General features: G+C 41.3%; 1 protein-coding gene across 1 annotated transcript; it reads right to left on the bottom strand.

The window, feature by feature from the left end:
• Window positions 1-149: 149 nt before the first annotated feature.
• Window positions 150-14,972, bottom strand: col9a2 (procollagen, type IX, alpha 2). The gene is made up of 32 exons (XM_055225230.1): window positions 14,718-14,972; window positions 13,758-13,853; window positions 13,050-13,085; window positions 12,908-12,970; window positions 12,608-12,661; window positions 12,462-12,497; window positions 11,701-11,724; window positions 11,552-11,605; window positions 11,430-11,483; window positions 8,519-8,569; window positions 8,383-8,439; window positions 8,253-8,306; window positions 6,704-6,757; window positions 6,558-6,611; window positions 6,023-6,076; window positions 5,883-5,936; window positions 5,448-5,501; window positions 5,315-5,368; window positions 5,165-5,218; window positions 3,884-3,928; window positions 3,613-3,666; window positions 3,486-3,539; window positions 3,355-3,408; window positions 3,180-3,251; window positions 2,820-2,855; window positions 2,689-2,733; window positions 2,548-2,580; window positions 2,322-2,468; window positions 2,144-2,198; window positions 1,836-2,024; window positions 1,674-1,751; window positions 150-1,293 (listed from the first exon to the last, which is right to left on the bottom strand). The coding sequence occupies exons 1-32, from the start codon at window positions 14,787-14,789 to the stop codon at window positions 1,088-1,090; spliced, it is 2,097 nt and encodes a 698-aa protein (XP_055081205.1). The 5' UTR covers window positions 14,790-14,972; the 3' UTR covers window positions 150-1,087.
• Window positions 14,973-17,416: the final 2,444 nt, after the last annotated feature.

The raw sequence follows: 17,416 nt of genomic DNA, 5'->3' as shown, positions 1-17,416 counted from the left end.
TGTTTAAGTGTGGTTGTTCTTCACTGCAAACACATATGCATGGGCCATTTAAGTGTGTAATCGCATATTTTATTTACCATAAATACGTATATAGCTTTAAAAATATTGAGCCGTATAGCTTCTCATGTGAGAGATAGAAAAAACATGGATTTTACAAAAGTTTCCTCTTTATTGGTCCAGGCCCTGAAAACCAAAAAAACAATCATTTTACAGATGATTAAGAACAATAAATAGTTTGTGTCCATAAACATAATTGAGCCTGTGAAAGTCGACAGTGGCATAGAGAGCACATCGAGACTCTGAATCCAGTTGAAAGTGAAAAACTTGGAAAAGTTCTTTTTATTACTCGTTTAGGTCATTCACAGGATTTTTGTTGGAGCATATCATAACCCATTTCTTTTTTCTCTACATAATAATCAACACACATTTACAAAGATTTACAGCACTGCATTGTGGGAGATGGGAGGGCCTGTCAGGATACACTGTTGCCAGGCAACAAGAGCAAAGATAAAACTAGTAGTTAGTTTCTAAAATGAGACTTGGTAGAGGGGATGGAGTACTCATGAGGTAAGTAAGGGATTTGGCCTAACCTTACAGACATAACGGTCCAAATACTCATGATAACAAAGTACAGTACAGATGTCCTTTATTGTTTGGTCTAGTAAAAATACTTAATCAGGTCAAATGGTACACATAAAGCATTGTGGGAAGAAAAGCACCTTAAACCACGATAACCTCAGCTCCCTCGTTCTGTAGTGGGTGACATCAAGAGCGCTCCTTTTTCACTGCTGAAACCGGAGTAGATATGTGGCAGGACTGACTCTGGCATCATCCAAAACACTGGAGAATTTAGAAGGTAGTGGGAGGCTATGAGCTGCTGTTGTCATGGTGATGTTTGGGATTAAGATCAAAATAAGTCCCACCAGTCAAAACGTCAGATCGTCACTTATGAAAGGGGCACTACATCCAGTCTGTGTACGGTCCCCTCCACCTGGATGTTGTCCATCTTCAAGAAGAGTGGTCTCTCCTTCGTTCATGTTCTTGGTTTCTCTCCTCCTGTCTCACTTATTGCCAATAAGGCCGCTCTCTAAACATTGGGTCCTTTGATCCTTCCTGCCTCCTGTAGTCGTGGAGAGGTATACGCTGATGCAGCCAGACACATAGCAGCCTCACAGTATCCTGGGAGACCCTGTGGACCGGCTTTACCGGGCCGACCAGGCTCTCCAGCTGCTCCCTGAGGTCCTCTCTCCCCAGGCCGTCCATCCCGAGCCACACCATCAACACCAGGAGGACCTGTAGTCAGGTACATTTTTAGCCAGCTTGTACACTGAGATTGACAATGATCAAAACTGATAGATTCCTGCTTTAAAACAGGTCTTCTGAATATTTGGAGTGGCATTAAATTACACAGATGTGTGTGCATACATTAACCCTGGGTGACTGTGTCTTCTCCCACTTAAGATAGTGTGCACTGTTGCAATCCTATTACTTTCAAGAGCATCTGTTAAATGACTGGAGTTAATGATGCTTTAAAATGCCTTTGAGAAGACTCTCGTGTGGTGAAAGCTTTAAAACAAAGTCCTTTGGCTTTACCCTGGTCCCCATTTGGCCAGTTTAGAAACCAATTTACATTGAAACGGCACTCAAGTGCACTTGGGCAGTGGTCGTGTTACCTTGTAATCCAGGTGGTCCGGGAGGTCCTGGATGGGGTTTACCTGGATCGCCTCTGTCTCCCTTCGCTCCTCTTTTTCCTTTGGGGAAGGGGCACATTTTATTATGCTCGGCCCGTCACTATAGGTCAAAACACATTTACTGGTAATCACATGGTTAGTCACCTTTAAGTCCTGTGTTTCCAATTTGTCCAGGAGCTCCAATGATTCCAGGAATACCACGAGGCCCAGGCAGTCCATGAGGGCCCTGACCACCAGGTGCACCAGGAGGACCAGGGGGGCCTGGAGGTCCCATCACACCTGCTCCTCCCAGCACTGCTCTCTTGGCACTCACTGCTACTGCTGCTAGCCTCTCTGCATCATAAAGTTCAGTTAATAAAAGGGCACATTGATATCCTCTTATAGCTCCGATGAAAGTTAAAACAAACAGCACTAATGACTCTGTCCTTCAAAGTTTAGGTCTAGATGTTCACCTTGTAACATCTTCAGCACTACCTCGATGATATGCTGGTCTGACGCGTCACGTCCCTGGAGGAGAGAAGCATGGAGGATGACAGGAACACAGCTGTTGTCTGCCTTGGCAATCAATCTGCGCATTGTTTGTGCATCTGTACGGGCTTATGGCTTTGATGGAGAGTAGACCAGACTTACCGGTGATCCGGGGATTCCTGGCATGCCTGGCACTCCCCGCTCCCCGTTCAGTCCCCGAGGACCGGGCAGGCCTGGTGGACCCTGATCTCCCGGTTTGCCTGGGTCACCAGTCGGACCATTGTGCCCTGTGTCGCCCCTAATTCCTTGCTGTAAACAAATATAGAGTAGAGAGTAGAGTAAATACATAACATCACAAGAAATCGTGATATCTGCAGGAATGACTCACCTGTCCCTTGGGTCCAGGTTCACCAGAGATTCCCTGTCACAGCAAAGACATTTTTCACAAGCACAAATCAAATGTAATGAGAAATTATGATAATTTTTGTTTGAATATACGCTAGTAATAAAAAAAGTAGTGTTATTTTACCTTTTCACCTTTCTCACCAGCTAAACCTTCGACACCTGGGTCACCCTTAAATTGGAAAAAAAAAAAAATGTGTTGAGAGTAGTTTGGTACATTCGAAAATACAGACTTTATAATTATTATGATTAATTTACCACATCTCCCTTTGACCCAGGCTTTCCTTGGAAACCCTGAAAGAAGTCCACAGTGAGTTTGCATGCAGTGGACAAAAGATAAAAAGTACATATTATGTTGATTCAAGGCTGCAAGATCAGAGAAGAGAAATTGGCTCTTTGTAGTGCTAAGAAAAAGAAATGGTTGCTTAGATATGATTTTACCCTCTGCTTTTAATGCATCTTGGACAGTATGGGTTTAATATTTGGGTAAACACTGCCCCCAATGGACAAATCTGTGTATGCCAAATAAATGAAAAGTAGAGATTTATGAGTGCAGTGCAACAGACGTGGATACGAAAGATGAAGAAAGAAAATGAATTTAAAAAAAAACATCCACACCTTGTCTCCTTTGGTTCCACCGATTCCCTGAGGTCCTGGAATCCCAATAGGTCCTCGCTCCCCTTTACTTCCCTAATAGGACACACATTTAAGTATGTATTAAGTATATAAAATGGACACTTATGTAAAGATTTGTGACTATAACATGTGAAAGTAAAATAGCTTGTTTTCGTACAGGTTTCCCAATAGGTCCAGGTTCGCCCACAGCTCCTCGTTGGCCTCTGTCTCCCTGCGTAACAGTGAGTATTAAGCTCCAAACTCATTACGAATTTAACTAATTGTTATTCCTAAATGCGTAATGTGTACCTTTGGCCCAGGGACTCCCTCCATGCCAGCCTCTCCGGGAAGACCAGGCTCACCCTAAAACACAAAATATAAACTCGTCACATAATATGGTCCACGGATATACAGTATAAATAATTGAAGTTGTTACCAGTGGTCCAGGAGCGCCAGCCATGCCAACGTGACCTCTCGGACCAGTTTCTCCCTAACAAGAGAACAGAAAGTTACAAAACTTGGGAAAAAAATAGGAATTCGAATACAACATGCGGTTTAGTTTGGCTTTTTTTTTTGCGTCTAAACAATATGCACAAAGTTTTAAATTGTGTGTATATCCACTTTCTTTTTAAGGACATCATTGTGAAGTTTTAAGCAACATGTTACCAGGTTAAATATAAAAATAAATATCGATTACATATATCTACCTTGTCTCCAGGTCCACCCTTCGTACCAGGACTTCCAGGTAATCCCTAAAACACACAGTCATTATATATATTTCGAAGACTTTTATGAACATGTTCTGTTTTCAAATGTTGGCGCTACACAATATTGCGCTGATGCAGGGATGTTTTAATTACCCTCACATGGATACAAACTCGTGCAGTTATGTGAGTGTATATGCGTAGAGTTCAGGCTAAATAGCGTTTGAGTTTAGGGCAGTGTTAGAGGGACTGCAGTGACCGAACAGCAAAGAGACGCTCATGGCCCATTACACCCTGATCAGAGCAGTGTCCTCACAAACACAAACACAAGCCTACGGACCACAGAGGTGTGTGTGTGTGTGTGTGTGTGTGTACAGCCTCCGCTATGATTGTGATAAATTGTTGGTCCGGGGAATGCTATTTCAAGGTGGTTTAAATTCTAAAGTGCGCAGGTGAGCGGTCACTGTTTCTGGATAACTGCCCAGAAAGAAAAACACACTATTTAAAGGGTATGTCAAGCTGCGTATCCCCTTTTGATCACACGCTGATTAAAGTAACGATGACATAATCAAAGTTTGTGTCAAAGTTTTAGCCTTTTAAGCTGTATTTTTACTAATTTAGTGCATCATTTTGTTCATCAGCTAGAGCCTTATACTTTACTAAGTCAATATTTTGTTTTTGTAAACCACTTAATAAATCTGCTGTAAATTTTGTGTTATTGGGGAATACATTTCATCTACTTCTAAAAACAAAGCAGTAGGACTAACCCTGTGCTCCATGCTGTACATCCATGCTGTACTGGGACAATTTTGAAATTTGGTGTCACGATTGTCATGGCTAAAATAATTGGATTATATCACGATAATTATTAAAGTTGCTGACAGTTTAAAATTTTATGGATATGAATAATTATCATTTTAACTACAGTCTAGCGGAGAATATTCTGGATGAGCAGGGCCGTCAACTGAAATTTTGGGGGACCGGGGCAAGAAGTTTCACATGGGCCTCCCTCTAATACAAATTAATAGGAAGAGAGTCCAATTCTGGGCCCCTAAACCTCGAGACAACAGACCTCTTTGTCCCCCCGTCAACTCCCCTGCGGATAAGTATTTTTTTCCTGCACATGACGATTATCTTTGTCGCCGATCATCATGGTTATATAAAAAGTCCCACGAACGATTATTGTCAACCTTTTTTATCACGATAAACAGTGTTACTGTTTATTGTCCCATCCCTAGCTATTACAAAGCTGATTAAATAAACATAGAATCCAGGATCACTCACGGCGGCTCCCTGAGGTCCAGGTGGGCCAGGTCTGCCAGCCTGACCGGGGGCACCCTACACACAGGAAATCAGCATTAGAAAAGCCTCTGTCACAAGTAAAAAAAACAAAAAAAACAAACACTGCTCATCTCTAAAGCTGGTAACCCCTGCCTTGATTCCAGGAACACCAGGTGTGCCATCTTTCCCATCAATCCCCGGCAGCCCCTGTAAGAGCAGAGCAAAAAAATGTACTTGTTATTCTTGTCAAATATCAGCAGATCCACATGGAGCTGGGAAAACTCACATTCTCGCCTTTTTTGCCCATTGCTCCCTGTGGCCCCTGGATACCGCGATCGCCCTGCACAACAAAAAGCAAAACCATGTAAAGGTACTTTCAACAACACTGATACATCAATCTAACTTTCATATGAAGAGAGGCAGAATGGACTTTGAAGACTTCTTTCTTTTTAATATACAAGATTAAATATATATATATATCCTATGCCGTCTTTCACAACAACGCATCTGGTGATCCCTTAGACCTAGAAGCACTAGAAGCATCTTTTATACCGAATGTGTTCTATCGTCTCTGCCAAAGTCAAACCATCTCAATCTGCCCTTGTGGACTTTATTTCAGAGCCATCAAACACGACTAGACCTACGCAGTCCTAAAACTGTACCAGTAGAAGAGATAACTTGATCCTTGAACTAAACTAAAAAATATTGACCAAGCACTTACTTTGTCTCCTTTATCGCCTGGCTCACCGGGTGGTCCTTGAGGGCCCTCTTCACCCTGAAATGAAGTTTAGACAGAATGAAGATGAGTATGTTTTAGTTTTTTATTGGCGGTGTTAAATAGAATTCTTTGAGTGATCATACGGGAGGTCCGGGAATGCCGACTGGTCCCGTGATGCCCTTGTAACCGCGCGGCCCCTGTTGAAGAAGAATATAAATCCGTCAGTTTGGATTAGCCAAGGTGCTAAGTCACAGTGGCCCACTCTTCATTGTGATAAACACATAATTAATGTTCTACTCACTTCACTCCACTAATAGGCAAAACACAGAGTTCCCCAACACCACTCTGGCTTTGGCTCCGCGCCGGGGGTTGCTAACTTGGCTAACGCGGCTAATGTTAACAGTAAGACGGATGGCTACAGTGGATCATTAACTACAGATGGAGGCACCGTGGACCCAGACAACCCCAACTCATTAGAGGAGGGGAGAGATTTGTGCTAGCATCATTTCCATATGTCCCCATTGCTGGTAATGGATGATGTTTGTGCAGCAGGGGCAGGTCTAACTGTGCCTCCATGGAGCTCATCTCTAAGTATGAGAGGAGCCATGTGCCCAAAGAGAAGAAGGCCACAAACTTTATGATCACTATGTTGGAAAAAAATGAAAAAAACATACTTACCGCTTCACCTTTAGGGCCCATCATTCCGGGATAACCTCTGAGACCCATTGGACCCTAAAAAAAAACAACAAAAGGTAAAAAGTCGAGTACGTTCATTGCTTTACAAATGAAACATGGTGAACCGCTAATCAAAATAATACACGTACTGGGGGTCCTGGGATGCCCTGCTCCCCGGAGATGCCAATCTCTCCCTTGATGCCCTACACAAGACAGAGGAAATGAGATCAAGGTGATTAGTTAGAGTCTCTCCACACACCTGCAGAACAGGTGCCTGCAACTACACATGATGGATAGCAGAAATTTCACAAAATACACAAGTTATTTGAGTAGATTATGTAAGAGGAAAACTTGAGAAGAAATTGAGAATAGATTTTCAGAGTTCTTCTCAGGATTTTTCAAACAAGATTGCTCAGTATATTCCACGAAAAAGACCTTTGTTCTCATATATAAGAGGAGTTCAGTGAGTTGAATTAAAACAAGGACATTCTAACATAAAACTGTTTTACTTGCTTACAACTTTTTATTTGTCCTTCATTCAAATTTAAAACAAAAAAGGAAATTGGCAAATTCCTTTTTGTAAGGTGATTTTTTATGCCAGATGCCCTTACTGATGCCCTTACTGATGCCACTTCAGTGTAATGGTTGTGGAGACGGTCTGCGCCTCGAGCGGCTGCTTACTGACAGCGCCACTGTAGCTCTCATTTTATTTCCTGAGTGATACTTTTACACACTGAGAATTTATTCAAACACTGTAGATGCAAATTGACCAAATGTAAACATGACCATAAACAGCATTTTATGGAGTTTCTTTCTAGACACTGTACTATAGCTGTGAGATATGTGTAAAGAGGTGAATATCGTTACACTAGACTAAACCTCTGAGCCCATGACTAGGAGAGTGCTCACCCACAGAGCAGAGTGTTTTTGAGCTTCTAAGAGCAGCTTGAAGGCTCCTTGTGTGGGAAGATCACAGGCTAATTCTTAGGGCTCTGCTGGCTGTTCCCTGGGAGCTCACCGTATGCTCATTAACCAGGTTGAATACAGAGAGGTGAGAGGGGCCTGCTGAGCTCTGCCTCTCTCATCTGCCTCTTCATGTACCTGCTCCACTGCACCAGAACTGTAGAACAGGACCAGACCGGACTAATCGCACCCAGATTAGTGCCAGTCATGTGCCGCAGGAGGCTTCATTAGAGCTAATCCCTGTTCCTGCAGGTCATGCATGTGTGGCAGACGTGCAGAACACTGTACATGGAAGGTCTAGACCAGATCTACATATCTGCCAAATGTCAGACTTACTCTTGAAATATTTCAGTCTAGGTTTAATCAAACATGCACCTTGAATTATGTTGTTGTTTTTTTTTCTAAAAAACACAGAGCTACACTATTATTTATCTACACATATGTAAACATTTGACAACATGTCTTGCTTATTAAGTTAACTGCAAGTTTGCTAGTTTGGCAGGCCATTTGTTTTTTTCTTACTGCAGCCTAATTTGCCAAATGTTAAATGTGCAACTGCCTGTTTGTTGCTGTATGTGAAGCAAACAACCAAAGTATGTTACTTTACATATTTACACCAAATATAATATTTATTATATGTGAGCACATTTTTACAAGAGGCTTTGAAATACCAACACATAAGTATTACAAATACTTGATATTCTTATTCTCAGCTCTACAAGGTCATACACTCACCGTCTTGCCAATGCTTCCTGGGTCTCCGAGAATACCAGCTCTGCCTTTGTGCCCCTGGAGGAGAGTAGTTCATTAAAGTTAGAGAAAATAGTGTTATTATGTTTTTGTTGTTGTGTGTTTAGATATTCACCTTGACTCCTTGTAGTCCTTGTGGGCCTTTCAGTCCTGCTGGACAGTTAAGAGGACACTATTGTAGAAAAAGGAAATACATATATATTATGGAGAGCAAATGAATGTGACACAGAACTGTAAAGAGTTGTTCTTACCTGGAAGTCTGCGCTCCCCTCTTCTCCACCGATGAACTTTCCAGGTGGACCCTGAAGGTAGAACACAGACAGTTTTGTGGTCAAATAAAATATGTATTTTAAAAAGACCACCTACAGCCTGAAGCAGCGCTGAAAGTTGAGGGGTCAGAGAGGGATATTTTTAAATCATCCGTGTTTTCACCTGTCTGCTCCCCTTTTTTGCTAAACCAGTTCCCTGATCAATGGGCAGATTTTTTCCCCGGATGCCCTTCCTGCAGTCAGCCACATTACTACTTGAGTGCACAAAGACACTGACCACTTATTCAAACAAGATCAAGAGAACTTAAGAATTAAAATAACAATCAGTGTTAAAACCAATGAATCAGACCTGCACGAGCAGTTTTCTCAGATGTTTTCTATATTATAATGTGGCTGGAGTTTCTCATTGTACGGACACAGCACATACAGCTTTCCTCCAGTTTATCAAAGTCATTGTTACTGGTCAACAGTAGGAAAGGAAAAGAGTTGTACAAAGGACAAAACAACAGAGTATTTTGAAGTGTACAGTTTGGTCACTAATACAATAATCCAATAATGCTATAATGATATAATTATAAAAGATCACCAGTTGGGCAAAACTGTAGAAAACGTCCTGTGGTCTTTTATTAGACTTGTACAGTGTGAGCACATTGACTCTGAAGAGTGCTGACGCAGCGCTCCCTGACTCCATCCCTCTGCTGCTGCCTTCATGGACAGGATGCACATTAAGTAGGCCACATGCATTCACGCTACAGTCGGATAAGCTCTCCACAAATCTAATGGGAGGTTATTTACTTATACAAATGAAACAAACACACTCCCGTCATGGCTCAGGGGAAACTCCACCCAAGAAGCACCCACTGAGTCTAGAAGAAAGGCTGTTACTTTTTTCAGCCCAGTTAAAACATGTGCCAGATACCAGCTCTAAATGTAGTGAAGTAAAAGTATTTTTATTATTGTTTGAGACCTGCTGAAAAGGCTGAGGGTTTATTTTTAATATGTCCTTAGTTCAAATAAAAATATACAAATAAAAACAACTCAATTGTTTCATTTGCATTTGAAGCTTTGTAAGACTCAAAATTAGTGTCAAGTACTTTTTACTCTTCAAGTACATTGTTAAACAGCTATTTTAATATTTTTACTTAGGTCAGTTTTTTCATGTGATTCTTTTATTTTTACTTGAGTATTTTTTCGCTCCTGTATGTATAAGTTTGAGTACTTCTTCCACTGCTGTCAGTGTGTGGCCTGAAACTGTGCAGTTTAGGTGGGAAAATGCAAAGGCAAACACCAATTTGCTGGCCAATGGTGTCATATGCCCATTGCATATTTATTTATCTATATTTTTAAAAATGGATTTATTCACTATTTTACCAGTTAAGTCGAACGAGAATTAGGTTCTGTCAAGATAATGACTACATCGACTTATCATTCAGCACATGAGACATGGAACAATCTTAAAGTAATTTTTGGGGGGTCAATAATTATCGTGGGATTTTTTCTTTGCAGTAGTGGGAAGATTTTGGTTCTTTTTCAGTACTACAATGAGATTTAAGCTGTGGGAGGTTGAATGATGAATTTCTATGCCTCATTTTGGACACAAACTAACTGTATTTCATTCTGTTATTTATTTATTGCAGCTCATGTTTTTTAACAGTAGTGTACATTTACAATACTTTTTGGAGAACAATTCTGCTTTAAGGTTTGGTTTCAACATTATTGTTTATCGTCTATATATTCTTCAGTAAAATATCGCACTTCAAAATGTGTTATCGTAACAGGCCTGTTAAGAACAGCTTCACATTTGCAGTGACGACCTGGTCAAGAGGCGGCATAACACAGTATGAATACACTCAAACACTGACACATCGATCATAATGTGAAACAGTGAGTCAGAACATGACACAGAGAAACATTTACACATTAAAGATATAAAAGTGTTAAAGCATCTGATCCTGTAAAATACTCTCCACAGCCCAAAGTACATCTCCCACATGTTAGAGCCATATGAGCCATTTCACACTCTGAGGACCAAACCAGGACTAAACATGGACTAAACCGGGACTAAACTGAGACTAAACCAGGACTAAACCAGTACTAAACCAGGTCTAAACCAGGTTTAAACCAGGACTAAACCAGGACTAAACCAGTACTAAACCAGGTCTAAACCAGGTTTAAACCAAGTCTAAACCAGGACTAAACCAGTACTAAACCAGGTCTAAACCAGGTCTAAACCAGGACTAAACCGTGACTAAACCGTGACTAAACCGAGACTAAAACTGGACTAAACAAGGTCTAAACATGGACTAATCCAGGCCTAATCCAGGACTAAGCCAGGACTAAACCAGGACCAAACCAGGATCAAACCAGGACCAAACCAGGACTAAACCAGGGCTAAACCAGGACAAAGCCAGGACTAAACCAAGACTAAACCAGGACTAATCCAGGTCTAAACCAGGCCTAAACCAGGGCTAAACCAGGGCTAAACCAGGGCTAAACCAGGGCTAAACCAGGGCTAAACCAGGGCTAAACCAGGGCTAAACCAGGGCTAAACCAGGGCTAAACCAGGGCTAAACCAGGGCTAAACGTGGGGAATCAGCGTTTCACTTTTCTGCAGCTAAAACCTGGAACAGTCTTCCTGAAGATGTGAGACAGGCCTCTACTTTGACATGTGATTTTACAAATTGTGCTATACAAATAAACTTGCCTAGTCTGGATTGAGTTTTTAAAAGTAGACAGAGGTAAAAACAAACTTGTGTGAAAGTCTGTTGTGAGCATATTTGAGTACAAGTACACAAAATCATACACACGTCTTTCCTCATCATCTAATCCTTTATGTAAGAATGTCTACAAGTATATACACACATCTACACGTGCGTTGAAAAGAGTCACTTACTGGCTTTCCAGGAGGACCAGGAAGTCCAGGAGCACCAGGTGGACCCATGAGACCCTGACAAAAACACAAAGAGATGAGCTACTGCGAATCTGTCACAGGACGGAAGTAAAGTAAATGTTCACCTTAGGTCCAACTGGTCCAAGCTCACCGGGGAGACCGATTGGCCCCGGAGCACCCTACACAGACAAGAAGTCCCGCAAGTATTTATAATGCCACAGTGAAACAAAAAACTGCTAAGTGATAAATGTAGTGTAGTGTACCAGTTACTTACCGGTAACCCAGGAAGGCCCAGTCCCTGTTTGCACAAAGGGGACAAAGGTTTGCATTACTGAATTACAAGTGGAACCAGTCCATTAAAGTATCAATTAATATTTGTGGAAGTTAATTAATAATATCTACACTAATGCATATAAACTATACAGTGTCAGGGTACTGGGTAAACAGAGCTGGAGGAACGTTAAGACACAAAATACACAGCCCCACCCATGTGTGTTACAATTAATTATACACAAGTTAATGAAATGAGCCAAGACGTCCTCAAGGAGCAGGAGTCCACAGGGCAGATGTCCCCTCTGGGTACAATGTGAACCAGATAAAGAGCGGATTTAACCAATGCTGTTTCACTCAAGCACTGATACAGCCACTAAACACAGAAATCGATGGACATAGAGCACCATCTAGTGGACACATGCGTCCTCACTTTTCTTCTGCTGCTTTATGCATGATTGGTAATAATGAGGTGAACAGCCTTGTGCTAAATGGTAAAGATAGATTCATTTAGCAAATTAGTTACAGATTATAATGTGAAGTAAATTACAGTTGGTCGTTTAAGCATGAAGTAGCAGCTCTGGAGGTTGCCCTACGAGACCAGCTGTGGTACAGTGTGTTTGTGAGAAAGCTAATGCGACTTCAAGCAAAGACTAAATTGGTACGCCATGGGACTGGAGCCATTATGTTATAGTTAAGGCTCAATGCATTGTACTTAATTTTTAGACTATATTTTGTACTGGGATGGGAATGAAATAAACTCACAGGGGCACCGGGCTCTCCAGTCGGTCCAGGTTGTCCCTATAAAGAATGCAGATTTAGATTAGTAAAACTACAAATGATGATAAATGTCACTAGACCAAAATAAGGCAAAAAATACTTGGATATGGAAATATGGAGAACAGACTTGCCTTAGGACCTGGACTTCCCACAGCACCACGATCCCCCTTAGCTCCAATCAAACCCTTTATGAAGAGGAACAAAATGTTATCATTTAAAAACCTAAAATAGTCCAAATCTATATTAGAGCTGGAGTTGACAGTGTAAAGTATGTGACAGGGATAACAAGGTGAAAGATTCCAGAGCTGATTAAAGACTAAACCTCAGTGGAATGTTTTGGAGTGAGAGGTTTTTAGGTGAAAGCTTTTTTGCAGAGAAGGTTTGAGTAGAGATGTCGTGTGTATTCTGTGTGTTGTTAAAGCCAAACATACATCAATGCCATTTTCTCCTGGTACTCCATCTACTCCAGGTTCTCCAGGCTCACCTTTCTGACCCTAAAAAGAATCAAAACAGCAAGTCATGAATAATAATAAAATGTCTAATTAGATGTTACCAACACAGGAGCAAACTTACAGGAGGCCCTGGAGGCCCAGGAGGTCCTTTGTCTCCCTGATGAAAAGAACAAACACAGATTAGATGCTGTATAGTGTTTGGCCAATGATCATTTTCTAATCCAATTATTATGGAAATGAAGATGTGTAGGATATTACGCATTAGACTAAGAATTACACGATTCACAATTATATCTGCGTTCTGGGTAGTTCAGAGATATTGAGATCTTTGGTTTTTGCTCATATACACATAAATAATTACCAAACCCTAAGAAATCTGTATTAAACCTGAATAACTCAGTTTGGACAAAAACATCAGATAGAACCTTATAAATCAAGACAACACAAACAGTAATGACAGGTACTTTTTTCTTTCGTTTTCGTGTTTTTTAGTAAATTCAAATATACTGAAATGTACTGAAATATACTCCAATATACTAGAGCAGTTCTCTCTGCAGAATCCCCTCAGTGTTTGCACAAGCTGTGTGTCATTAACCCTCCACATCCCAAATGTATCACATTACTGCGACAAACTCCACAGTATTAGCCCAGGTCTCTCAAAGAGCTCTCTCTATGCTGGGAACAGAGCTTCATTGTGCCCCGGTGTTTTTAAAACACTGCCCTCTGCAGGTGAGACTTCAACATTACAGACGGAACTCTGCAGGTATCAGTCCTGCACAAAGCGGCTCTTTGTAGCCAACCTGCCGGGCACATTGCGGTGGATACTCACGTCTATGCCGTCTGAGCCAGGAGTGCCAGAGGGGCCTGGGGGGCCGGGCTGGCCCTGAGGACCCTGAGGGCCCTGAGGTGGTCCTTGTGGACCTCTCTAAAAACAGAAAAAAAACATATACATATATTTAGTGCTAATAATGTGGTGGTGTAGTGCAATTAGTGAAGTATAATACATGCTAATGTGAACTAATTTAGCAGATGCCTGTGGAAAAAATTGAAAAACATAACTTTAAAACACACTAGTCTGCCAGAAAACAAATCATATAAAAAAGTTCAGTCATGTGATGATCTCTAACTTCCCTGTTCATTGGAAGTTTCTCTAAAACCGTAAAACTCATTTATACAGATGACATTTTAGCAAAAAGAATCATAATGATCGACAAACAAAGAAAACAGCCTTAATTGACATTATTGTAAAGGTGAAAGATGAAACAGAAGCCTCAGCAGGAATGTGGAGGGAGGGGTCATGTGACCAGCGCTGTTTACCTCCTGCCCCTCACCACCCCCCACTGTCCAATTAGAAATCTCCAAAGCCTCTCAACTGTAAATCCACAGGGATGAAAAAATTCTTCATATTAAAAAAGCATTCAGAAAAAATATTTTAAAAATCCAGAAATAATATCAAAAAACACAAGTAGCTCCACATTCTTCCAAGTTATTCGCTTGATCCAAAAGGTTGATCCAAAGGAGTGTTGTCCTTGTAGCCGTCACAATATCGAAGAAAAGTTCACATAGTCCAAAGTCCATCAGAAAAAGTAATCCACAGGAAATGTAGTAATCCATAATATTCCCATAGAGCAGTCTCCAGTGTACATAATGGCAACAGTACACCTGACCTTTGACGTCTTAACCATCAAAATCCTACATTTTCTCACACATTTCAGGAGTCGTACATTTCCACAGTCACTAAACATTTCAAAGGATAGCTCTACAGTCCTATACCCCCCTATACACTCACCACTTGGGCCAGAGCCAGGCACAGGGCATGCAGCAGGAGCCAGGTCTTCAGAAGGGCAGACGGAGCAGCCATGGTCCCGGTTTGGCCCTAATAGTCGCTCCTTGGTTCACCAAATCCTCGCTGGCCGCCGCTCTCTGTGCTGCCTTATTCCTCTGCGGGCCGGCACGCTGGAGTACTGCTGGAGCAAAGGGGGATGGGGGGGTTGTGTGCACTGCCCCGCAAAAAACCCACTCGGAGAGGACTGGGGAGAGCAGTGAGGACAGGGCAGGACGGTGGGGTGGGGGGAGTGGAGGAGAGGAGAGGGTGGGGAGGGAACGGCAGAGACAGAGGTGGGTTCAATACCGACCAGTGGGGAGCATCCCGTGTGAGACAGAGTTTAGGCTATTTATAGTTAGACATCGACTGGCAGGAACAAAATTGTACAATTGGTAATTCACAGCACAGCTTTACACAATAAAGGAGTTTAAAACCACAATACAAACAAATCAAACATAAATAGTGATCATGAAATTAACCTTAAAAGTCTTATGCACAGATAAACAGAACAGTTTGGAGCCTGGATTTAAACATCGTCAAAGTAGAGGCCTGTCTCACATCTTCAGGAAGAATGTTCCAGGTTTTAGCTGCAGAAAACTGAAATACTGATTGACCATGTTTAGTCCTGGTTTAGTCCTGTTTTGGTCCATGTTTAGTCCTAATTTAGTCCATCTTTAGTCCAGGTTTAGTCAAAATTTAGTCCATGTTTAGTCCATGTTTAGTCCTGGTCTAGTCCTGGTTTAGTCCAGGTTTAGTCCTGGTTTAGTCCTGGTTTAGTCCTGGTTTAGTCCTGGTTTAGTCCTGGTTTAGTCCTGGTTTAGTCCAGGTTTAGTCCAGGTTTAGTCCAGGTTTAGTCCAGGTTTAGTCCAGGTTTAGTCCAGGTTTAGTCCTGGTTTAGTCCTGGTTTAGTCCTGGTTTAGTCCTGGTTTAGTCCATGTGTAGTCCTGGTTTAGTCCAGGTTTAGTCCAGGTTTAGTCCAGGTTTAGTCCAGGTTTAGTCCAGGTTTAGTCCTGGTTTAGTCCAGGTTTAGTCCAGGTTTAGTCCTGGTTTAGTCCTGGTTTAGTCCATGTGTAGTCCAGGTTTAGTCCAGGTTTAGTCCAGGTTTAGTCCAGGTTTAGTCCAGGTTTAGTCCATATTTTGATCTGGTTTTGCTCACATTTTTATAAAGCGCTTTTCCACCTTCAAGACACTCAAGGCGTTTTACATCAAGGAACTACTCACCCATTCACACACACACACACACACACACACACACTCGTGCACCAGTGTTTATGTCGAGAGCGGGATTCGACCCACTAACCTTCGGATCACATTAATACAAGTTTAGGGTTTTCTTTTCAGTGCAGCCTTTAATGGAGAGAACTTTTTTATAGTACAATTTAATTTGACATATATCATTAAAATTGACTACTGTTTTCTGATCTCTGTTCTAATGCTGTTTCCTCATCACAAACAGACCTGGAGTTGTGTTTTGTTTCATCCACATGTTTAACACACAAACTCTGCATATTTAGGCTGATTTCTTCTTCATGTGGTAATACAGGAAGTGCTCCATTGTGTTTTTAAACTCCACACACCTTCACTAGAATCATTTGAATGATTTCAGCCCTGGAATTGCCAATCTCTACTGAACTAAATCTAAAAGTAGCTGTTAAATGAATGAATGAAACAAAACACAACTCCAGGTATGTTTCTGAGTACAAGAGTCAATTTAGTGTAATCTAGGACCTTTAAGATTACACATGGAAAAATATGGTAGCTTCTTATCGATACGCACTTTCCCTGCCTGATATAGGGCAGAAGGAGCAGGCCACAGTTGACTTTGTTATTCCTTTATTTCAGGATTGTCAGAGCAGATGAATAGATTGGGTTGAGTACGTTGCCTAGACACAGTGACAGCGCGGCCTGTGGGGTTTAGACGTCTAAATGAGACGAGTGCAGACAAAATGGACTCGTGTAAATACGCTTTTTTGTGGTGTGGTTGGGTGATTCTTTACTCAACTATCTGGTAGTTTGACATCAGCACATTCATACATTTTCTTATTTATTATTGTATTTATTTATAAAGGGACAGCACACATTAATCAACATTTAAAAGTGTAAATATGTAAAGATTATAGCCAACAAACAGTCTACAGAAAAAAGAACAGCAACAATCACACAAAAGTAAATGCAACACACAACACACTATACACACACAACACTCACTATATAACACACTCACTTTACACACTGACTATACACACAACACACACACTCACTATATACACACAACACACTCACTATACACACAGAGACTATGCACACACAACACACTGACTATAGACACAAAAACACTGACTATACACACAACACACTCACTCACTTTACACACACAGCACACTCTCACTATACACACACAATTATATAACAGTTCATTTGAAGTTAGAAGTTAAAATTCAAACCAACAACCCCTGAGTATGAATGATGAGTAAATGACTCACTCACAGTTGAAAAATTAACAGAGGCAACATGCAGAATTCTGGGTAAACAACAAAATTCATAGGAATTAGGCTTAGATGTCATTTATCTCTCATTTATAACTCCATCCTCAGACCTAAATCTAAACAAGGAGAACAATAGTGCTACCCAGTATGCAAACAGATGGGAGAGCAGCCATGGGC

The sequence above is a fragment of the Periophthalmus magnuspinnatus genome, chromosome 11 (assembly GCF_009829125.3).
Source record: "Periophthalmus magnuspinnatus isolate fPerMag1 chromosome 11, fPerMag1.2.pri, whole genome shotgun sequence".
In the NCBI taxonomy this organism is placed as follows: Eukaryota; Metazoa; Chordata; class Actinopteri; order Gobiiformes; family Gobiidae; genus Periophthalmus; species Periophthalmus magnuspinnatus.
Note: the sequence above shows the minus strand (reverse complement) of the source record. Positions and strands in the feature narration are given on the sequence as shown.